Source organism: Mesoplodon densirostris, chromosome 15, assembly GCF_025265405.1.
Source record: "Mesoplodon densirostris isolate mMesDen1 chromosome 15, mMesDen1 primary haplotype, whole genome shotgun sequence".
Taxonomy (NCBI): Eukaryota; Metazoa; Chordata; class Mammalia; order Artiodactyla; family Ziphiidae; genus Mesoplodon; species Mesoplodon densirostris.
The window spans coordinates 31,624,221-31,648,971 of NC_082675.1; the positions used below are offsets into that span (position 1 = coordinate 31,624,221).

The 24,751-nt window shown below is 46.6% G+C and overlaps 1 protein-coding gene across 3 annotated transcripts in view; it reads right to left on the bottom strand.

The window, feature by feature from the left end:
• The window catches only part of PTPRM (protein tyrosine phosphatase receptor type M), a 759,871-nt gene that overhangs the window by 73,400 nt on the left and 661,720 nt on the right, over nucleotides 1-24,751 (bottom strand). For all 3 annotated transcript variants that reach the window (XM_060119604.1, XM_060119603.1, XM_060119605.1), the window contains 2 exons: nucleotides 14,434-14,510; nucleotides 10,758-10,794 (listed from right to left, as the gene is read on the bottom strand). In XM_060119604.1, coding sequence (XP_059975587.1) covers nucleotides 10,758-10,794; nucleotides 14,434-14,510 — 114 coding nt within the window. The remainder of the gene's footprint in view (nucleotides 1-10,757; nucleotides 10,795-14,433; nucleotides 14,511-24,751) is intronic.

Consider the following 24,751-nt stretch of genomic DNA (forward strand, 5'->3'; position numbering starts at 1 on the left):
TAAAACAAGAAAATAAATGAAAATAGTGGCTTTGAGATCTAACTTTGTCATAATAGTTTTAGAAGTTTTCTTTTTTCTTAAACAAAAGCTACATGTGTTAAAATCAATTTGAATCAATTTATTTTTATTTATTTTTTATTTTTTTATTTTTTATTTTTTTGCGGTACATGGGCCTCTCACTGTTGTGGCCTCTCCCGTTACGGAGCACAGGCTCCGGACACGCAGGCTCAGCGGCCATGGCTCACGGGCCCAGCCGCTCCGTGGCATGTGGGATCTTCCCGGACCGGGGCACGAACCCGTGCCCCCTCCATTGGCAGGTGGGCTCTCAACCACTGCGCCACCAGGGAGGCCTGAGTCAATTTATTTTGAATCATTTCAAAATAAAAATCTACAAGATCACCCATGGAAGCCTTAAAATAATTTCTGATACACAAACAGTTCAGCCCCACCCAACACAGACAGGCTGCAGAAACAGGCCAAGAGCACATGTCTTTCCCTTTGTCTCCCTCTGATTTCCCCCTCTGCTCCTCTGTCATCATTATTCTTTTTCCCAGATCACTGCTCAGCCCCATTTTCTCCTCCAGTGGTTTCTTGGCCTTCCAAAGCTCCTCTCTAAAGCATCCTTGTGTGATTCTTATATCAGAAATTGGTTTGGACGAAGCCTCTTGGGAAGGGACTTGTCTGGTCTTTGGAATTAAGCTGTTTTCACTAACATGTAGTCTGACTCTAAGGATGCGTCAGAGAGGATTTCAGGACTCCACGCTGGTGTTCTTTGCTGCTATCAGAGATGGTCAATGTCTGCAAGATTTCAAAAACTGAAGGAAAATATGCTTTCTGCAGTTGACGAGTTAGCTTATTGTCTTTGCAACCCATGTTTGTTTAAAAGTCAACAACAGTGACGATAATTTTTGTACTCTGGAAGGGGATGCAGGATACTGGTGAAAATGTAAGTGGTTCCCTTTGGTACATCCTGGAAGAAGCACTAACAGGTGTAGAATGTATTAGCTTTTATGAAAAAGACATGAGCATACGCTATACTTGGGTTAAAGCCTGACTACCTATGTGCTTTGCGTGACATGTTTTTGGAATCAATGGAATAATGATAAGAATTTTAGCTAATACTTACTGAGAGGTTGCTGGCAGAGTTGGAATCTGAGCCTCAGCAGTGTAACTTCAGTGTCTACACTCTAACTAACCACTCTGCTCTACTGCCTCTTGCAGGGGAAAAAGCCTTGTCCTAGTTACTGACATAAAACATATTTGTATATGGAAGCAATTTTACGGCCAAATAAAATCTTTAGGTTTCAAAGATTTGACTGTGACCATGTTGCCTAAGCAAAGGAATATTTGTGAACAGAACCAATAACAGGGTGACTCCTGGCAGGACTAGAATGTTCCAAAGCATTTCTGGAAGCCCTATCTACCTAAATGAACCGTTACTTGGATTTTGTTCCTTTTGGACTATACTCAGCCCTCCTCTAGAATCACGCCACCCTAGCAGTTATATAAACATTTCCAGCTTGCAGTGGTGCCCCTGCGAATGGGAATGCAAAGGCTTCTATTATTCTTGACATGGAAACTGAAGGATAAAGGCAGATAAATCAGATTTGAGTGGCGGCAAAGACGAGGCCTCCAAAGAGGAACTTGTGTATAGAAGACAACGGCAGGGTGGTGGGCAGCATGTGGCAAGGGTCCAATCTCAGATACAGAGATGAGATGCATTCCCACTGGTCCCTGATCCCCGCGACAGGCTTGATGGAGATACCGCGCGAAGAGCTGCGAGGAGGCGGACGAGAAAGCATTTGCAGCCTCGGGAGGGAGGAACATGACAGACGTTCACATTACAAAAGCCTCCTGCTGGCGGAGTCACAGAGTATCCATCAGGCCTGTCTCCAAAGAGAACCCTCGTGCACTCATCCTGAGTGCTTGTTCACGCTCTAAAGAGGGGCACAGAGAGAAGGCCATCAAGGAGAAAAGAAAGCATGGCAGCCTTCAGAGTGGAGGGGTTGGGTGACCCAAAGGATCTGCCTGCCTTCTGTCAAGGAGAAGCAAAGCGAAGGGGAAAATCTCCCTTCATATGCTTCGGGGGCCACTGCCAGAGAAATAAAAGCTTGCATTACTCACTATCTTCTTGAATTAAGCTTTTTTTTAGTACACAAGTGGGATCCATTTTTATTTAAGAAAAAGAGAATGAATGTGATAAATGAATAAAATAGAGGTAAGCTGACACCCTAGGCACGGTGGAGTGCAGGCAATCTCAAGTTTTCAACGGCATTGGGAAATCTCCAGAAGCATCCCTTTGAGTGAGAAGGCGAGAAAAAGAACTTGCAGTGGCTAGAAACTTCCTCAAGTTTGCTACCTTGAGAAACTTGTCCAAAGCCGTATCGATGGGCGATAAAGGACCCTGGTCCCGAGACGCAGGAAGAGTGTGGTTCTAGGGCAAAATCTGGCCTCACTTCTCCAGCTGCTCAATGGTTTAGGGCTGGGAGAGAGAAACAGCTAAAATACTGCCCAAATCTGACGTTGCTGTAAACTCACAAATTCGTAACAGCTGGTTGCTTACACACATGGCACACTGTGTAATTCCTGAGCCATGCTCTATTCCCAACCCTGTACTTAGCAGGCACTTGGTAGATGCACAGAAATATTGGTTCAATTTTCGATGAACTATGCCTGAAAGGAACAGCTTGGCTTTGCAAAGAGAGGTGAAGGCCAGGGTAGGCCAGCCCCAGAGAAAGCACCTGGGGGGTGAGTCACAGCTCTGTCCTTTCAGGACGGAACCTGGAAGAAAGATGTGACCTCCTACGTTTTCCTCACTGTTAACCAAGGCCCCTTAGGAGGCCAGAAACACATGATGTTCCTCCTAAGCTGAACACGGCGTACGTACTATTCAAATATAAATGTTCACCCATACGGTTCGCAAATCCTTTTGCAATCGTGACTCATTTGAACTGACACGATGAGAGTCACTTAAATCTATTTGTGCTTTAAGTTTCAACTGTTTCAATTACAAAACAAGAGAGTTGGGCTTAAAGGTTTTTTAAAGTTTCTACCATCTCTAAAAGATGCTATCATTTTTCTACTTCAAATCAGGAACACTTCTAAATTACTCTGAAAGATTTTAAAAGCGTTTGTTTCTAGGCAGTTGAGGACCCAGTACCTGTGGGACAGCATTTGTCTTCAAATTATTCTGTATCAACTTAGGTTCTGTTCCTTGAGGGATACGTTTCCGCCACAGCATCTATGACAACACTGATGGATGGTACCTAACATGATCTATTTTTGGTTTCATCTTTTAATATGCAAGCTGTCTTTAAACATTCTCACTTCTAATGAGCGAGTTTATTAAGAGCACAGGGCTGAGCCATGTTTGTGATCCGACCTTTTGGCTAATTGGCCAGTAACTTTTGTTTTTGTTTTTTTGCAGTATGCGGGCCTCTCACTGTTGTGGCCTCTCCCCGTTGGCGGAGCACAGGCTCCAGATGCGTAGGCTCAGCGGCCATGGCTCACGGGCCCAGCCGCCCGCGGCATGTGGGATCTTCCCGGACCAGGGCACAAACCCATGTCCCCTGCATTGGCAGGCAGACCCTCAACCACTGTGCCACCAGGGAAGCCCTGGCCAGTAACTTTTGAAATCAATCTGGTGAAGAAAAACTATTGTTTCAAAGGAAGTTTGTGGATAAGCTGTTTTCTTGAAATTGTTCGTCTTCCCTTGGAAACCTGCAGATGGAGAATAAGATGAAGGTGGGCCCTGCATGGAGACCTTGGCCCTGGGTGTCGGGAATACCTAGACCTCCTCTGAGGTCACTGTCTCTCTAGGTATAAATCACACTTCCTCAAAGCCTCCCTATTTAAGTTTGGAAACTCGAGCATACTCCAGTTTACCGGGCAATACTTCTAAATCAATCTCTAATAGGACATGATAAGTGAATCCAAAAATAACCTACAACCCACTGACAATGCGGGGATAGCTTAGCCAGGAAGAACAATAGCAGCTAATGGAGAATTTGTACTTGAGGTGTGCGCAGAGCTGGTGCTTGGAGGAATAAAAACAAAAGTTGTTTACTGAGGGCTTAGCTTTTAATTTAAAAAAGATGTTTCCTTTCAATTCTGCTGAGAAGTAATTTCCAGTGCTCATCTCCACCCGGAGGTCAGAACCCAGGAGACAAAAGCTCTTTACAGAGTGTGTAGAACTTGCATTGACCCTGTGGCAAGTCCCAACTTGCTGAGGGAAGCAGTGTGTGCTTCTAGGTACTGGTAATTACTGCTTCAGACGCCTGGGAAAATTTAACCCATATTCATCTTTCTGAAAATCCTTATTAACAATGTTCATGCCACACAGGGTATGTGGATGAAATGCAGAAGAAACACACATGAAAAGTAAACAGAATGGAGTCACTGTAGCAAAGTTCCAACTGTTTTGCAGTAGTGGAGGATAGGAGGTATTTCCACTGTAAACCTTCACACCCCACATTTTTATTATTTTCGTGTAAGAGTCTGCCCCTAGCTCAAAGTCTCTGGAGGAAATTTGCTTTAGGTTTCTCTTTTCCAAATTAGTAACAGCTTATAATTATGGACAAATAAGACTGACTATCTAAGGTGTAGTTGGGGGCCATATATGCATGAGTAGAGTCAGCGTGGAGCTAAGCAAAGTGACTTCGACAAAGTGGACAGTCTCCAAAAACAGTGCCTTGATTTACGGACATGTTGAAAGAAAAAGTGTTCACGAGAACAGGAGGTAACCAGCCCTTAACTTAGAACAGACACAGTCACAGATACTGGAGCTAAAAATCCATCCAGGTCAGTAGACACCGTGTCAGGCCAGCGGAGGTGCCGTTTGGCCTGGATGGAGTATTCTGCTGCCCGGTTGGTGCTGGGCACATGGTAGCTCCCCATTCACGCATCTGCTCGTCCCTTCACTCCCTCCCGCGCTCCTGCCGTCCCACTGGGCATCTGATTCGTGCCCGCCCTCCACCAGGCCGTGAGTAGGCGCTTGTGGATCGGTGGATGAACCCTGTGGCCCTTCTGTGGATGCCAGGCCATGAAGCAGCCTTCTGCTGAAGCATCTCCCTCTTTGGCTGGCCTGAGACACAGACTACCCTTGCCAGGCTGAGGGCAGTTCTGTCCGATGGACAGTAAGTCTCTCTCAGTTCCTGGGTCTATGCCAGCGTGACTTGGTGTCCTGAAATGTGACACTGAGCGTTCAGAGTCTCTGGGCAGGAAAGATGAACATCTTTTTAATTCTAGATTGTTAAAATCCATATAATTTATTCTCCTTGAGTATAGGTGCCCCGACACCCACTTTACCGTTTCTTTTTTTCTGAATTATGCTAATTCGACAGGGTTGGCCACCCAACTAGAGTTCTGAGCTTGGCCTTGATCTTGCCATGCAGAGTCTCTTTGTTACCATCAGCATTAACTCCTTGGATCAGCTAAGCCCTGGACCAGGGTGTCTTCCAAACAGATGCCCAGATGCCCAGCTGGGAACAAGGCGACTCCAAACGCTCACTGTCATACTTCAGAACATTTAAGACAATTTTAATTAAGAAGTACTTTCAGATATGAACGTATCATAGAAAATTTGCTTTTTGAGATGCATCACAACTTAGGAGGAAGAAGTTGGATCCTAGACTCATTTTGTAAAAGATTCACCACGTGATTTTGGGGGGTGAGCTTCGTGAGGCCCACAGAAGCAGCAGCACGCAGTGCAAGGTGGGGATCGTACATTATCCTGCCCGACCAGACACTAGAGAGATGCTTGCAGAGCCCTGATGCAAGGTACAGGCACTCAGCTACGTGTCAGTTCTCCCCATGGGCCTCAAATCTATTTATGAAATGAGACGAGTAATATCTTAAATGGTCAGAGGACAGAAAATACATTAAATTAGTTACAGCACAAAGCCTAGTACATAAAAGGCACTTAATATTTACTGAATGATGGCCAAAGAAAAATGCCGAATTTCAGAAAGGAAAGTACTATATAAACCCAAAGTACGAATACAGAAAGAAAATGTATCTATCATTTTTTTCTTAAATGAGAAGGAATCACACTTAAAAGTCAACAGTTTTGACACTAGAACATATTTAATATTAGAAAACATCCTTCAGTTGTACGCAACCTGGATTGTTGAGTAAAATAAAAACCACAACTGCCCCCTGCCATTCCTGTTGTCTGAGTCCTTCATTTCTATCCCAAATTTTCTTGTGGTTACTCGCTGTTATCTTTGTTTGCAGGTTTTTCTCTCCAGGATAATTCCACACTAATTAATCTTCTTAAAGCACTGTTTTCACCACCACATGGTGGTAGAAACATCCTTCCTTTTTCCCTCCCTGCCTTTCTGCCTTTCATTAAATAATGCTCCTTATTCAAAGCCCTTTAATCAGTGTCCTCACTTTACCTGTCAGTTCTTTGTTCTTAACCCCTCTGATTCAGGGGTCTTAATCTAGGGGGTCTAGATCTTTCAGGCTGGATTTTAGTAAGCTGGAGAATGCCTGAACTTCTGTGTAAAATTGTGTGTCTGTGTGAATTTATCCTGAGAGACGATCCATTTCAAGAAGCCGCCCAGACGACCCAAGATGCCGTGGATGAAGACCCTTCCCCCTCAGGCGGTCTCCCTCCTGCCCACTGCCAGGGGCCGTGCTCCTCCTGGACCTCAGGTGTCCTCCTACTCGGCCCATCCTCTGGATGAAGACCTGCCTCCCCCTCTACCCCGCGTCCGGCTCCTCTGAAACCCGGCCAAGCGCGGGTGCCCTACCCTGTGACTGCGATGTGCCCCCCTGGATTTCCTATCCTCTGGGTAGGATCCCCCCGTGCTCCTGTGCATCTCCAGCCCACAGAGGAGCTTGGAAGTGAGGCAGGGGGGTGGGGCGCTGGACAGCCACGTCCATCCCAGACTTACAGCCATTTCTTCCACAACTGCCTCACACCGTCTTTCCTGAGTTCTCTGAAGCAGGACCCTTGAAGTCCGTTTGAAAAATAAACGTCAACAACAATGAAGAGCACGCTTCTCGTTCTCGCACCACGTGGCTGGCAGGCATTCTCCCGAATCGTCCTGGAGGAGCGGTTCTGATGTGTGCAGCTTCCTCCAGCTCATGGCCTGTGTGGTGGTCTCTGGGGAACCTTGTAATTGATTACGATCGGTTCTGGGTGACCCTACCCACCTGTGTACTGGCTCTCTCCGTGAACCAGCTTTTGAAATCCCAGCTCTGACCCGGCTCTGAGTGGGGACAAGCAGCCACAGATGTGAGTTCCTCTCCTCTGACCCCTGGCACGCCAAGTCGTTAAGTCCTGAGTGTTATAATTGTATTAATGGCTGGCCAGGCAGATGTGATGAAGTGCATACCGGATCATCAATATATTAGCTGCCAGATGGAAAACAATTAAAGGGTGGGGAGACGGGAAGAAGACACTCAAAAAGCCACGGATCTGGCTTGAATGTGGTCCCTTTAATTTGCAGAAACATTACCAATATCATCAAAGGTCAAAGTCAGTTACTGGTGGAAAAAATCAATAAAGTTGAGGGAGGGGGAGAGGTTGAAGGGATAAATTCATGACATGCCCTCTACATTGAAGGGACTTGCTAGAAATCTATGTATTTCCAACTCTTGGGGATAAAACCAGTTGTCAAGAAAATGGACCATTCATGTAGTTTCAGGGGTTCCTGCTGTGAACTGATTTTAAAGACACATCTCAGTGCAAAATAGAGAGGAGAAAAAAAGAGCAAGGAGGGATTCAAAAATTGCATCTGCCTGTTAGTCTTCATCACCCTTTTTGCTGGACTTTGAGAATCAGCTTGTTTGTGGTTTTTTTTTTTTTTGCTGTACACAGGCCTCTCACTGTGTGGCCTCTCCCGTTGCGGAGCACAGGCTCCAGACGCACAGGCTCAGCGGCCATGGCTCACGGGCCCAGCTGCTCCACAGCATGTGGGATCTTCCCGGACCGGTGCACGAACCTGCGTCCCCTGCATCGGCAGGCGGACTCTCAACCACTGCGCCACCAGGGAAGCCCGGTTTTTGTTTTTTTAACGAAAGCTACCCACGAGCATGTTCTATATACCTTGTCCAGGTCAATTACTGCAGACAAGCAGAAATCTTTATTACCGGCAATCCGAGGCCACCAGTTACACTGCGCTTGTGGCACACACTAGAAAAGACATTCTGACTTATCAATCTGCACGTCACGGTCTGAAGGTATTACTCATAACATGATGGGTACTGTCTGGACTGAATATTAGATTAAAAATCTGCTCACTTCTTCCTCCTCCTGCTGCACCAATAATAGTGATGTAAGGACTGCCTGGTCGTGGAGTCCAACCTGTAGCCCACCCAGCACCGAGGAAAGGACCATGCTCTGTGAACAGCAGGGTACCCTTCTCTGCTAAAGGCACCGTGGTGGTCTCCTACAAACATTACATTTGCTACTTCTCAGCTGCCTACAAGTATATTTGCTCATGAATACTTGAGAGGTTGAAGGCTGCCAAGGACGACTGCTAAGCAATTAAGTACCGTGACCTCCCTCAGGGACAGAGGGGCAGAGAGAATGAACTAAGGGAGGGGACCCATGTAGGGCTTTGGGGGTTTCAATCTCTACTTCTGCTGGCTATTCAGTCACATGAATCTACAGTGAAAACTGTGCAAATTTGAATCAGATTTAATTTTTTGCTTATACTTTCTATGAAAACGTGGGCTGCTAATCAAGAACTCAGCAGCGTTTTGTACATTTTGCAATAAAATTTTCATGTAAATTTGTAAAAACTGCAAATTTCAAATAATCATCAGATGTATTAAATCAGAGCTGTTATGACCCTGACTTGGGGGCATTCTGAAAGCCTTGCGGATCCATGTGAAGCACTAGCGGTCATTCCTCCACAGGCATCGGTTAGTTCAGTTTGGAAGCTCCCAGGGTTGGACTCAGAGGTCCGGAAGCACGTCCTCGTTCTGTCTAGATGTGAGACAAGCTGGGCACTTGCTCTCTGAAGCCCTTAGCACCTCCTAACGAGGGCCTGCCTTGTGCCAGGCTCACACCGGGCACTGTCCGTGCGGTGTTTCTTCTGACTGCAAGGCGACCCTGGAAGGAGACCTTACTGACGTCATTCCAGGGAAGGAAACACACTGGACCTGGGTGTAGAATCTATAAGTGGTGACATAAGACTGTGGACTCTACGAGTGGTGTCCCCAGGTTTTTGCTGTGGCCGTGGGGATTGAGGGTAAGGCTCCATTTCGGCTACACCTAGAGTTTGTCCACCCCAGAGCTCCAGTGCCCAACACCACCAGTGGGGAAAAGCCAAATGTAGCTCTTTAAGTCAACATTAAAACTTCAAGCTCAGTTCCTCATTCGCAGTGCATACATTTTGCGTAACAGTGGTCACGAATGACTAGCGGTTACCACACTGGATGGCACAGACAGAGAAGATCTCCACCAATGCAGGAAGCTCTACCGGCTGCTGCTGCTCTAAGTGTTGGGATTCTGGTCTCTGGCTACGACCGCCTCTTCTACCTCGTGACTCATTCACTGAACTTGGCCTCAAGCCTTTAGTGCCTTCCTGCTCCTCGTGGCGCACTGGACACCTCTGACCTCCCCGCCTCCAAGCTGAGACTTTTCCATCCGTGATTTCTTGTCATCCTTGATTCCCTTGCTCCTTGACTGGCCCTTGGGCAACCCCCGGCCAACCCCTAAGTGTTGGCAGTTTGCATCCTTTTGATTTCCCTGCTCCTGTTTCTGGGATATGATGCATTACCAGAAATGATGATAAAATAATAAAAGGGAGAGAACGTACTCTCTTTTCATCCCTAACTCTTCAACCTTAGCAGGTCCTCTGTGCTTCCCAGCACTTCTTTGGTTCACCTTATATTGACTCACCAACTCATCCCTGACAATGCCTCTTCCTGAAATCCTCAGATCTCCCACGATCCTCACCCTCTACAGATGACCCGCCCCATCGTTGGTGGGGTACAAAACCCACGCCATGTATGTATATGTACAATTGAATCACTTTGTGATTCAATAGCAGAAATGAACACAACGTTGTAAACAACTATACTTGAATAAAATAAATTAAAAAAGAACAAAACCATGCCATGAACTTCCCCAACACATTCCTCTGACTTTCTTTCTGTTTCCTTTAGCCAAAGTGAGCCACCAACTGCTTCCTACCCGGGAGCACTGACTTGCTGCTTTCAGATCTTTGCTCGTGATGTCTCTCTCGATTAGATGTTTTCTCCCCGCAAGCTCACCTCTGCCACAAGGCTGTTTTTGAATCATCCCACCCGAAAGCCACCTCTTGCTTGTCGAGTTTCCCTAACCTGTTATCTGTACCTTGCACACAAGGTTTTAAGTGATACTGCATGTGCAAATGTCCTCCCCACGGACCCACACCAATGTGAGAGGGGTGCTTGCTGGATTCGGCTTGCATTCCCAGCAGTGACCAGCTCAGGTCTTTATTCAGTACCTATTTATTCAACGAATATCTATATATCAATTTTTGCAAATGTCAGATTAATTGCTAAGGCAGACAGAGTTAATTCAATAATTAACTGATGAACACATTTCTTCTAATGATCTCAACATGAAGTTCTAACCAAATGATTACATCACCAGGACCTCTGATGGGAAACCAGGGTGCAGGTGTTGACGGCTAACACTGCAATCATCGGGGCTACAGTACTGTGCACAGAGCTCCTAGGGAGGGTGGGCTGGGTATGAAATGACAGAGCGGGCAAACAACCAGAGAAAGACATCAAAGCCGGAATCAACTTACCTTGCGTAGCAATATAATGATTGGGTCGATGATAACCCTAAAAATAAATGAGAAAGAATATTTGACAAACTGAAAAATCAATAAGCAGCACAGAAGTCACATGCTAAGTTTGCCAAAATGAATGCACCTACAAATACCAATAGCTGCATCATTTGAAAGTTACATGACCAGACCTGGGACCACTGAGCACCTCTTAATAAGCCAAGGTGCATCAAATTTAACAGTTCTGATGCCTGCACAGCGGGGAGTGGGTGAGTAACTTAATCACACACAGGCTACGAGATGATGGATGAGCAAAAAACACTAACAACTTATGGATTTTCTGAAATAACGTGACCACAACTCTGATTAGAGTGTAAACCGGCTAGGAATGTGCAATAGCATTTCATCTGTGTTTGGGATGTTATTGGCAATGTGACAAAGCTTTAATGCATATTCTGTTACATCGATATAGGCAGTTACATCAATGGTGATACTAAACACCATTTTTAAACACTTCTAATACCAAGACATGATGCTGTAGCAAGGACCAGGAATTAAAAGAGGTAGAAGTTCTGCAAGACCCCTTCCTTTTATCATGACCCTACTAGAAGGGGGAAAGATGAAAACTGGGACCAAAGCAAGAAGGAAACAAGGGACATCACAGGCTCGATATCTGGGAAAGATAAAGCCAATTTAGAGAAAATGACACACAGGTAACATATATTATCACCACGGGCCTTAATACTTCCCCTTTCTGTCCTGAGATGACCCAAAATACTATGCCCAAAGCCAGCTGAAAAAGAGAATAAAGATACTTAGAGAGGAAATACCAATTTCTCAGACCACTTAGATGCATATCTGTTAGATCATTTTGCTCTTAAAAGCAAGTCTACAAGAGTGAACAACCAAAGCAAACACATTCTTTTGTACAACTGGCCTGCTGCAGGTGTCTGACATAGAGTCACGACAGATATTAAGGAGGGTTATTCAGATGATCAGTCATTTCCTGCCAGCTGGTAAGCTCCACACAGCAAGACCTGGTTGGACTCATCACCGTATGAGTCAGTCTGCAAGGTGTTGGGAGAAGGGGGCTGGCACGGTCCATGGAGACCTCTGATGCTGAGCGCAATGGCAGCTCCCAGGCCTCCCCTACTTGACCTGCCAGCAGCATGAACACAACTGAACCCCCGAAATGCCTTCTTCATTGGCCTCCGGATGTGACGCTCTGGCTTCCTCCCTGCCTGGCCATGGCTCCCGCTCTTCATTCCTTCGTCCCCTCCTGCTTTCCCTGGTGGCGATGCTGGGACGCCCTGTGTCTGGACTCTCCTCTGTCTACCCCATTCCCCTGACGAGCTCCTCCAGCCTCACGGCCGTCGGCACCCAGTATCCTGGGAGTCCTGCCACCTCACCTCCTGCTGGGCCTCTGCCCTGAAACCCTGGGGCCAGCCAGTGCTGACTCCCCTCCCCTCGGATGTCTGATGCACATTTAAAGCTGAACACATAGCAACCCAGCTTCTCATTTCCTCCCCACTCCGAGTCCGCTCCACCACAGTCCTGTGCAGATAACGGTGACCCCACCTCCTGAAGGCATGCGGGCCCCTCCTTCCCCAGCCTCCACCTCAGCCCAGACCCAGGATCCTCCCATCTCCCTCCCTCTGGCCGCCTGCCCCAGGCCAGGCCACCCTCAGCCACCTAGTGGGCCTCCTCGCTTTGACCCCCCGCCGACCTACAGTTCGTCGTCCTCGCGGCTTCCAGATCCCTCACTCCTCTGCGCCAGTCCCTCTATGACTGCCCGGCTCACAGGAAGAGCCCAGCTGCTCACCAGCGTGGACGTCCCCTGCCCAGACTTCCCTCACCCACCCTATTCACACCCTCCACCAACACCCTCCACAGCTGTCGGGCATGCTCAACAGCCAGGCCTTTTCCTGGGCTGCCTCTCGGCCTGGAGGCTCAGCCCCCAGATATCCCCCCGGCCCAGACCCCCACTTTCTCAGTGGAGCTGACACTCCACCGCCATTGCGTTCCTCCTACCGTCTATGACACCAGAGAGACTTAACCGACTGGTTTCATTTGTGGTCTCTTCCTCCTGGTTAGACCATCAGATCCATTATGTCAGAGCTTTCTTTTTGGTTTTGGTCTGAATTGTGCACAGTTACACCACCAGTGCCTCAAACAGTTACTGACCTGTAATAGGTGCTCAATAAAATCTCACTGACTAAGTTAAAAGGGGCCCTGAATTCTGACTCTTTTCTCTGTTAAAACGAGAACTAATGAATCTGGTATTTTCATTACTTTTAGGTCCTCCCTCCTCTGTGTCTCTACCCAGCCGTTCTTTAAAGCTTAGTTCAAATGGCCTCCAGGACAAAGCCAGATCTGATCACAGCCACTCCTCAAGAGGGTGGTTCAGCAGATGCTGAGGACTTACAGCATCCGAGGCCTGTGTCAGGGGCAGGGGTACAGCGGGACCTGGACACTGTCCCTCTGCTCAAGGACCCAGACGGTTGTGGGAGCTGGGACTGCAGTGTGAATGAACAGGGTTCTCCTGGACTTTCCTCAGGGAACGAGTGTCAGAGTGAAGACGCTTCTTACTTCAGCTCCTAAGTTGTGAGGCCTCAGGGAGAAGGTACAAGGTCTTGGGCACCTCTGAGTACTCCTGTGAGGCACTCCCTAAATATTTCCCAAATAAAGTAATAAGTGCAATGTGCCTTTGGAGGAAACTTTGCTTTAATAAAAATTTCTACCTTGGATTGGATATGTTTTTGGTCATTATCAAATGTAGGATCTAGGGGTCTTTGTTTGAAGACTGAGATATGAATTAGTCTTCAAATAATCCTCCGTTAGCCCTCAAATCTATAACCCCCAAATGCCAAACCCTCCCAAGAAGCACTACAGATAACATTCTTGTAGTCATTTTTAGATAGCTCTTAGAGATTGTAATGCTAGTATTTTTAGTAATACTCAACCAAGACAAGAAAGGAAGCCACATATCTGAATAAAGCTTGTGCAAGGAAGTACTGATGGATTAAGAAACAGTATGAAGTCCGAGCACAGAGGATGCCTTGGGAACTGAGATCTGTTTAATGTAAACTTGGGCCTTGGAGGTAACAGCAACTTTCCCTTGATTTTCAGTCTACACTTTTGATTTCATTCATTCTTTCAAGTGAAAACATGCTGTCTCCCAGAGAATTTATTCTAATGTAAGACATTAAGTTAACATGATGCAGAATGAACAAAGGAGCAGGCTTCAATAATTAAGCAGCCTACATATTTAATGACACGTCTTGCATGCATCAGAGGTCCTGGCTAACAGCTGCAGACGACTTTGAAGGCAACTTGAAAGTGCTGTGATGACAAGAGATGGTAAATCATCAAATTAGGAATTAGAGAGTTTTGTCCTATTAATATGCAAGCAGACTTTTTTTAAGTGTCAAATAATCCAAGTTGTTAACAAAAAAATGGAAATACCATTTTCTTAGTCCACAGAAACGTGGGATGGCAAAGAAGGCAGGGAACGTCATGGGGAGCTCACCAGCCCGAAGCTGACATGTCTTCACCATCAACTTCTGAGTGTATGGGACAGGGCGTGTGTTTGCTCCCGGGGTTGGACCAGCCTGTGTCCACCCATTCGGGAGTAGACGCACGGGGTGCTACGTGTCAGAACACGCGGGTTTCCTGACAGTTTCAAGGTACATACATCGATATAATTCCCATTGATGTAGTCTGAGTCGTTGTCTCCGTCTACGGCCTGCAGCCTCACCCGGGAATGATCATCTGCAACAGGAAAACAAACCAGCCATTAACAAGAGCTACCTGTCGGGCTGCTCAGAGCCCCATATGTCAAGCACATTACAGAGAGGCCATCCACATCCACGCTGCTTTAAAGATAAACGAAGAATTAAATACGACACGCCTACGTTCTTGCTCTTAAGACAGGGAAGGGTTTGTATAATCCTTTGTGTTTTACAGGAAATCTCATTAACTTATTCTTTGATCATTTACAGACGTGAAGCATTGGCAGAGGTTTGAAACTTTTACCTAGGGTCCTGTGAATCACAGTGGAATGATTTCTTGATTTCTTGGACTGGAAGTTCAACAACTTCCCTAAATCACATGTGAGCCCTGAGATTCTGAAGGTTGCCTGTGACATCCACCTTGACAAATGATGGTTATAAACCATGGCCCAGCCTCCCAGGAGATGTGGACACGGTTCTAACTTCAGTCATTGGCCCAGAGTTCTCTCCCCCTGCCCCGAGGGCATCGGCCGGTGGAGCAAGGCTGTCCCCATCAGCCACGTGACCCCAGGCCACTCAGTTACATCACCAAGCCTCGGCCACTCACCTGAAGGAGGGATGACAGTGCCTGCCTCACATTGGGCTGTTTTAATGATTAAACAAAAACACAAATTGCCGACACACACCAAGTATTGTATAGGGGCCGTGATGGCGGTACCAATTAGCTACAGTAAACATTTTTTCTGAATGGAAAATTTTCTCCATAAATGCTACTGAGACATCTCAATAATTTCCTTGAAATCTAAATTTTAAAAAGGAAAGCGCTAAAACCTCTATAAGGGCATGGATTTTCTTGTTTTTTTTTTTTTTTTTTTTTTGCAGTATGCGGGCCTCTCACTGTTGTGGCCTCTCCCGTTGCGGAGCACAGGCTCCGGACGCGCAGGCTCAGTGGCCATGGCTCACGGGCCCAGCTGCTCCGTGGCACGTGGGATCTTCCCGGACCGGGGCACGAACCCGTGTCCCCTGCATCGGCAGGCGGACTCTCAACCACTGCGCCACCAGGGAAGCCCGATTTTCCTGTTTTGCTCACTGCCCTACCCCTGACCCCTATATGAGAGTCTGGAACATCACAGAATTTCCCCCAAATATCTTTCAAATCAGTCAAAAGTGAACTTTTGGTTTTCTTTAAAAATTGTTTTCCTAAATGAATGTTCTCTGAAGCCGAGGAGCCCTTTCTTCCAATGAAAGCTTACACCCAAACCCAATATTTGGCAGATAAAGGCCAGCTGCTCTGAGGGGGAAGGAGTGTGGTCTCTGAGAGGTGGTCTGGGGGGGAGCACTTTGCAAACCACTCTTCCCCTGACGCAGAGCAGTGGGAGCTCCTGCCTCTAAACTGCCGACATTTCATTTGGGTTAGTGGGGGAGAAATGACACCCCCAGACTGAGGCAAGAGCCAGGGAGCCTGCAGGTGACAGACCATCTGACCCAAGTTCACTGGACGAACTGTCGATTTGAACCCGTTCCTTGGCTTGACGTGCTGATGAGTGACAGCCAGCGTTTCAGCTGACCCCTCTGGTTCAGCCCTCCTTGGAGGAACGTTCTGTGTCTAACAGTGGGGCTAGAGGGAGATCCGTGTCGAGCTTCTAACTCTCCTTCATTGATGGGGCTTCTCACACCAGTTCCGGACAGACGGTCATATCATTTCCTGTCTGCGCCTTACGATTAGCCTGGCCTCAGTACATTTACCCGGAGAGTGGGGATAAAGTGGGTGGGACACGGACGAAGCCTGGAGGGAGCCGTGTCTCCCTGCTCTGCTCAGGGAGAACACATCGGGGCAGTGGCCCCGTGTGTGGGCTCTGGGGTCAGGGGTGCCGGTGGGAACCCCTCACTTATGATTTCGGGCGAGTTGCTTCGTCTCTCTGGGCTGTCCTTTCCTGAGCTGCAAAATGGGGGTCCACAGGGCCTCCCCATGGGGTTACGGTGAGCATGAACATAACACACAGGAAGAGATGAGCGGAGAGCCCGGCGTACAGCGAGTGATAGATAATGCCAGCTGTTGTTATCACCACGTGCTGGGTGACACACACTCGTGCTTTGCTTCTCACCATCTTTACACTGGCTGCCCAAACCGACAAGAGCAACGCAGGACCCATGGGCAGGCAGGAATTTTCCCCGTGGTGACCTGCTCCTAGAACTAGTTTCCTAGAATCCATTTTGCTTAACACCAGAGGCCCCTGTCCAGAGTTTACCCGTGTCGTGGCGGGGGGGGGGGGGGGCGGGTTCTTGGGGCACTGGGACGTGTGGATTGTCACTGCTTTCGCACGTGCTGGCGGAGCCAGTGCACACACAGCTACTGCAGAGGGAGCTCGAAGCGGCTCTGCGGGTAAAGCCATTTGAGCTTCCCGAATGAAAGATGCTACAACAGAATCGAACCACGGCTCTTCTGCACACACTGGGCTTTCAGTCGGCTCCTCTGAAGGAGGTTAGGTTCACTCCTTGTTCTCCCTGACTTTCCCTGGGCTGTGCTTTAAAAGGCAGGCACCGCATTTGAGCCTCCTAATCTTTAGACGCAAGGCTATCTCAGGATCTGCTGTGCTCCTTGTCAGAATCCCTCCTCTTTCATGCTTTATTTCCCTGAGAACCTCAGGATGAATGCCACCCAGTCCCTGTGATCTACCACCACTGGGCCTCTCAAGTGGTTCTGGAATGTTCTCATTAGGGACTTCGATCTCAGACAAGGCTGCACTCTCATCTCCCATCAACAGAGTCTTTGAAATAAAGAATTTCCCCAACATCTTCTACTATTCAATCAGCTAACCCCCCACAGAGTTTTTTTTTAACTTCACTGTTATTTCTCCATTTTTTTTAAAGAGCAACACATGTCAAAGATTTTTATTTAGTTAATGAAGGAAGCAGGAAGATGTTACAACTGGTTCAAGGAGAATTTACCAGCAGATCTATATCCAGATCTAGTTATCTAGATAGATAAATAGATATAGGTAGATCAATCTATGCAGGTATATAGATATAGATAGATAAGTAGATAATCTAAATCAGGATATGCCATGGAATGAATGTACAAAGAAATGGAAAACTGGCTTTTACTGGAACTACTGATCCCCTAAGGACACAACTCAGTTACATATTATTTCTCCAAATGTAATTGCTTCACTCCCCGCATGACACAGAAGCCTGTAAGACACATATAAAGCCTATTTCCTATGTAGACTGGATTGTTTTTATTTCTCTTTATATGCATGCTCTTTCTGTATTTTAAAGTTGATTCTACAAGGCTATGTATGACCCCTTGTGGTCAGAGACCACGTAGTGTCCACTCCGAACATCCCCACAAGGATCCTTCACGAGGGTTGCAGCGCCCACCTGCAGGGCTCCTCTCACAGCCCAGCAGCGATTCTGCCCAACACACGGCTACGGGCACCAAGGATGACTTCTTCCCTAGGCTAATGAACACGGCGGAAGAGGGGCAAGCTGTGTTCAGGCGAGGCTCACCGGGGCTTCCCTGGGTGCTGGCCAGGGTCCTGTTGTGGACTTGGTTAGTGCTTTTACCAGTGTTTGCTTTACCACAATGTATTAACCCATATATGGATGTATTATACCCTTTTCTATACCTATATTTCACACTTTAAAAATAAAAGAGTCCACCTTGAGGATAGTATACTCAGTGAAATAAGCCAGACACAAAAGGGCAAATACTGTATGATCCCTCTTATCTGAAGCATCTGGAGTGGTCAAATCCGTGGAAGCAGCAAGTGGGACAGTGGTTGGTAAGCGCTGGGATGGTGGGGAAGAGTGAGCTCTTGTTTCATGGGTGCAGAAGAAACCTGATGTCACTGGACGGTACACTTAAGAATGGTTAAGATGGTAAGTTTTATGTTGTGTGTCTGTTACCAAAATTAAAAAAAACGAAGAGCCCACTTTCTCCACGCCTCCTCATAGGACACCTCCTCATGTTCCACTCGAGCCCTGGGCTCCTGGGAAGCTGCACTTTCAAGGGGGGGAGGGCACCTCGAGGACCTGCCGTCTCGTAGCCCGTGGGGTCCCTTCTGCTGGTCTCCTCCTGAGAGGGGCTCGTTCCCTTCCACGATGAAGGAGAGGCAGTGACTACATGGCCTGCTCCTCGAGGACAACGGCCATGCTTCATAAAGTGTGCCAAGTAGGTATGTTTGGGAATTATTGAAATGAGGCCTACGAGGTGTTCTTTCTTTCTGTGACAACATAAGTGTGAGTACTGATGAGTCAGTGTTAAGTTGAGACAGGCAGGCAGATATTTCAGCAGGGAGAGTGGGCTCCCCCTCGGGTAGGAAGGACAACACGGGGGCAGGAGCTGAGCCCACAGAGAGGAGAGTATGGAGTTTCCTTAAAAATCTAATAATTAGAGCTACAGAGGATATGGCAATTCCACTGTGGGCGTGTATCTTGGGAAAACCATCAATCGACAAGACACATGCACCCCAATGTTTAGTGCTGCCCTGTTTCCAAGGGCCTAGACTTGGAAGCAACCTAAATGTCCTTGGAAGGAAGAATGGATAAAGAAGCTGTGGTACATATGTACAGTGGAATATTACTCAGCCATGAAATGAGGGGGGCTGGTCCCTGCACAAATGTCCTTCTTGGGTGGGATGTTAGCACTTATCAAGTTAATCCTCTGCCTCCCAGCAGGCTATTGGGAAAACCATCTGTCCTAAACAGCACTGAAATAAATAGGAAAGTATCACTCTCCTCCACGCTGAGTCAGTGAAAGTAAAAGCAAAAGAAGTAAGAGAATCCGCCCCTCCAGCCACAAGAGTCTACTCCAAGCTGCTGCTCAGATACCTGAGAATGACTTAGGAACAGAAACTGGATTCTCAGACATCCTCTTTCACATCAAGCCCTCATCTCAGGTGACTATAAAAGCAATAAATATAGATTGTTGGAGGCAAATAAAGCAGTACATGGAGGCTCACTGCCGTATTTTCTTGAAATCTGATTCACCTTGAATCTGATGCCAATTAAGAAGACTAATATGTACCAACCATTCTTTTAGGAAAGCTCAGTTCCTTCTGTTGGGGCTAAATAGTATCAAATGACTATAGGGAGATGCCCAGAGGATGTTTCTGGCCTGAAGCACATATGCGATCACTCAGGCAAAGGATCCACAGAACTGCCAGCTGCCCACTGGCTGAACCCCGTCCTCCCAGTTGGCTTTGGAGGCCGACCAGCTGGAAGTCGGCCAGAGTCCAGCAACTGGGTCAAAAGGAGAAAGAAGCTTGGAGAACTTGACTGCTCAGTATGAAGGTTGGGAAATCCAGTGGGATTTGTGGTTAACAATAGGTCAGCTACTGACCACAAAAACCAAGCGGTCAAGACTGCAAGGACTTGGGGTTTCTGGGAGACACAGCCGGGTAAGGCTGACAGGACCTGACTCTGGAGTTATAAACTGTCGTCCCTGTTTCTCTCCTACGATGGGTGTGTTTCTTGGTTATTCCAAAGCCATTTCATGTTCACATTGGGTAGTACATGAAAATAACAGGCCTTTGGTACCCAGAGACCCTGATTCAGATGCTGGCTCTACTCATCCCACCAATTGTGAACTTAGACAAAATCTGAATCTGCCGAGCTTCATCTGTAAAAGGGGGTGATGGCGGTTCCTTCACAGGAATTGAGGAGACCAAGTGAGATAATACATGTCAACATAGGACAGTTCTCTCTCAAGAACATAGGACAGTTTGATCTTAAGAAGATGTGGGAGATACACACACACACACACACACAATGGACTATAACTCAGCCATAGAAAAGAATGAAATAATGCCATTTGCAGCAACATGGATGGACCTTGAGATTATCATACTAAGTGAAGTAAGCCAGACAGAGAAAGACAAATATGTGATATTGCTTGTATGTGGAATCTAAGAAAATGATACAAATGAACTTATTTACAAAAAGAAATAGACTCACAGAGGTAAAAACAAACTTATGGTTACCAAAGGGGAAAGGGGAGGAGGAGGGATAAATTAGGAGTTGGGGGTTAACAGGTACACACTACTATATATAAAATAGACAACAAGGGGCTTCCCTGGTGGCGCAGTGGTTGAGAGGCCGCCTGCCGATGCAGGGGACACGGGTTCGTGCCCCGGTCCGGGAAGATCCCACATGCCGCGGAGCGGCTAGGCCCGTGAGCCATGGCCGCTGGGCCTGTGTGTCCGGAGCCTGTGCTCCCCAACGGGAGAGGCCACAACAGTGACAGGCCTGCGTACCGCCAAACAAAAAACAGCAAAAAAAAATAGACAAGGACCTACTGTATAGCACAGGGAACTATGTTCAATATCTTGTAATAACCTATTTATATTTTCAGTTTTATATATACATAAAATTGAATCACTTTGCCGTACACCTGAAACACTGAAAATCAACTAAAAAAAAGGAATAAAATACAATAAAAAAGGAAATTACTCTATTCTACGAATAAAAGCAACACCCTTGCTGGAGTTCGGCAATTCACAGCACAAGTCCAGTAAGCTTGTTTGGGGACCAGCAGAGCAGAGTGGAACTGAAAACTCCATGCACCCACTTTCTGGGGAAGATGAGTTTAGCTAGTTTTAAAGAGGAAACAGGAAAAGTTCTGGAAATAGGTCGAATACTTCTCAACAACTCCTTCATCTGATTCCCCTGGCATCTACTCAGCAGCTTTTGTTTTCCATCCCTGATTCTGTACAGTGTTGTACAGAGGTTAAGATCACAGGCTTTGGAGTAAAAAATCCCTGGGTTTGATCCTAATTCTGTCACTTTCCAGTTGTGTGACCTTGGACAAGTTATTTAACCTCCGTGCCTCAGTTTCCACCACTGTAAAATGGAAATAAAAGAGTGCCTACCTTGCAGCGTTTTTGTGAGGATTGAGTTAATACAAGTCATGCATTAGTGTCTGGTACATAGTTAGAACTAAGTAAAGGTGAGCTGGCACCTGTATCATTACTGCTGTGACTTCATGACCTGATAATTTTTCTCACCTGAACGGTTTCATCTTTGCCTACAGACTGCCCCCTTTCCAGTGAATCCATGCTGAGAGCTACTTTCCTAAAACACAATTTATTTTCTCCTCACCCAGTTTAAACCATTCAATGATTTCAGCAGGGGACTGATCAACAGTGATCTTATAAAACAATGGAATCTGAAACGATCATTAAAAAGGGTTACTAGACCTTTAATTTCTTTAGTTGGAAAGATCTCTGTGACATACTGTAAGTGAAGGAGAGCGGGTTACAAAGCAGCAAGTCTCCTAAGAGTCTGTTTATATGAAATAATCGAACGCATTTGGATATGTGTCTAGGAAGGCATAGTGGGCAACTGAAGGGATGGGGCTTCTGCTGGGTGGCAAAATCTGGAGGGATATTTACTTTTCCATTTATGATTTTATGTACCACTTTAATTGTCTACATAGTTTATACCATCTTAGGAATCAGAAAGAAAACAATAAATCTATTTTTATTTTACAAAATAAAGCCAACAACTTCAAGGCATAGAGAAAAGAGATTTGAAGGAAATAGAAATAAAATGCTAGCAGGGTTTGAATTTGTTTGGTGTGGTCCTGGACAATTTATCCCCTCTTTTCTTTACTGCACACATTTTCTTTAATGTGTATGAACTGTTTTTATAATTGGAAAAAGAAACCTATTTAGCCATGGATGAATGGAATATGATCAAACCTCAATTAATGTTTATATAATAATCACAACTCAATGCTACCCCATCCAGAAGGGTAATAAACTCTGCCATTTTGAGAAACTCAATCTGCATTAAAGATCTGTTGCTATTCCTCCAATTTCTTTCAAAAAAGCCCTTACTACATGAAATAGGGCAAAAATCATATTTTTGGTTAAGAAACAGGCCCATAAAGACCTGGTCATAACAAACCATTGCTTAATGCTGAAAAATTATAATCGGCTGGGACTTTTCCAAATGTATGTCTGCATGTGTGTATTTATGTATGTGTGTATATACATATGCATGTATGTATACATATGCACGTGTATGTATTTATGTGTGGATTTATAGTGTTTATATACGTATGTATTTACATGTGTATATACATATGTATGTGTGTATAAATGTCTCTGTGTGTATATGTATGCATGTGTGTATATATGTGTGTATTTATGGTGTGTATATATGTATGTATTTATATGCATATACATATATATGTGTACATGTATGTGTTTGTATATATGTATGTATTTACGTGTGGGTGTGTATATATGCATGCGTGCGTGTGTGTGTGTGTGTGTGTGTGTGTGTGTGTGTGTGACTGTCTTCACACGTTAGAGGTGGGGTAATTAGAGATTTAAAGCAGGTCCCTCAGTCCCTGAAACATGTTATTTATGCCCTTTTTATCAAATAACGTTATGTTTAAAATAATCTACATAGCTTCAAATATTTTAACATCATTTTCACATTAAACGCGATGGATCTGGGTCACAGCCTTGCAGTCGGAACCTGTAAGTGATTAGATATTATTATAGCGGCAGAAATGGAGTCTGTCACTGATAATCTTTCATCTCTAACCAATTCTCCCTTTCTGCTGAATATTGATGACATATTTAAGGCAAACTGGAATCACAGTGATGCATGTAACATTTGCCCACCGACAGGAGACTCAAAATTAATTTTAATTATAATTGATTGCTTCAAATAACAGCCTTGCTCTTCCTGTGGTTACGTCTTGCCAAGGGCTGGTCTGCACTGGTTTCAAGGTACAAGAGGCAGAGGGGCCAAGGTAACCGACAGGAAGTGCTGGGCGTCCTGCACCTCTCCCCACTGCTCCAGCCTGGGGTCCCTGCCGCTGCCCACGGGGGTGGGGATGGAGGGTGGGCTCAGGCCCAGCCAGGCAGCTTCTGAGCAAGAAGCAAGAAGGAGCTTTCAGCTGAGCGCTGGCTGGCTCTGTGCTAAGCTTCACTCCTGCTGCTGGTTTTGTGTCGCCAACTTCTTAGTCCTGCCTTGTTTCTGACTTTTTTACCTGGACCCTTTGTCAGAGATGCCTACTCTTTATTTTCAGATTCCTGGCAGATCCCCTGACTCTTATTTTATTTTGCCTGATTTTTCTAGAATTTACCCTTTTCTTTCCTGCAAATACTGTGGGATATGTTTCTGTCTTGCTCTCGTCTGCCAGAGTTTTGATGCAGGAAGCTCCCTCTCCCAGGGCATCTTGCCCCTACACTCACCCCGTCCCCCTCTCTCCCACCTTCGCCTGCCTTTATACCTAACCTGGATCACGACAGTAGTACGTCCCTCAGAAGTGACACGGTTGCTCAGTTAGCAGAAAGAAGCACCTTGCTTTAAGACAAAGTCCTGGGGACGTGCAGCCCTCAGCCCGGGCCATGGAGACGGGGTAGTTGGTGAGAAGACTCGGGTGGGACAGACCGGGTCACAGCTCACACTGTCTTCTTAGTCACCTCACTAAGCACGGGCACCCTGAGTCCAGACGGAAACCAGACCTCAGAAGGGCCTCCCCTTCATGTAAGAGTTGTGGGTCCTCACGGTCAAGGCCGTACCTCCCTCGCCCCTCCCCTACTCATTCCAAGCAGCTCTTGGCAGTTTCACAGCTGCTCTTCACCTTGTTCCATCACTGTCTTCATTGTATTAGACCCCCCAGCAGGACGCCCTGCATGCCTCTCCCCTCCATGACATGTGCTCCTTTGCACATGCTAAGCGGTTTTGTCTCAGTATTTTTTTTTTTTTTTTTTTGCGGTGCGTGGGCCTCTCACTGTTGTGGCCTCTCCCGTTGCGGAGTACAGGCTCTGGACGCGCAGGCTCAGCGGCCATAGCTCACAGTCCCAGCCACTCCACGGCATGTGGGATCTTCCCGGACCGGGGCACGAACCCGTGTCCCCTGCATTGGCAGGCGGACTCTCAACCACTGCGCCACCAGGGAAGCCCCGGTATTTCTCATTTTTAAAGCCCCTCCAGGCTGGGTGCTAGGCCCTTGACGCCCTCCATCCTCCCTCCACAGAGAACCTCACGACCACCACTGATGTGTCCCAAGATTCACAAATTTACATCTCTTTTGGGTTCCAGAGCCGTCCATATAAGTGCCTACTTGACATCCTATCTGAATGTCTCAAAGGCGTCTCAGTATATCCCCGGATTCAACTCACAAGCTTTCCCTGCTACCGCCGACCTCACTGCCACCCCTGAGCTCCAAGTCTGGTTCCCTCCAGTGTTACCCATCTCGTAACAGCCCGTCCTTCCATCTGTCTGTCTGTCCGCCGTCCATCCAAGTCAGAAACA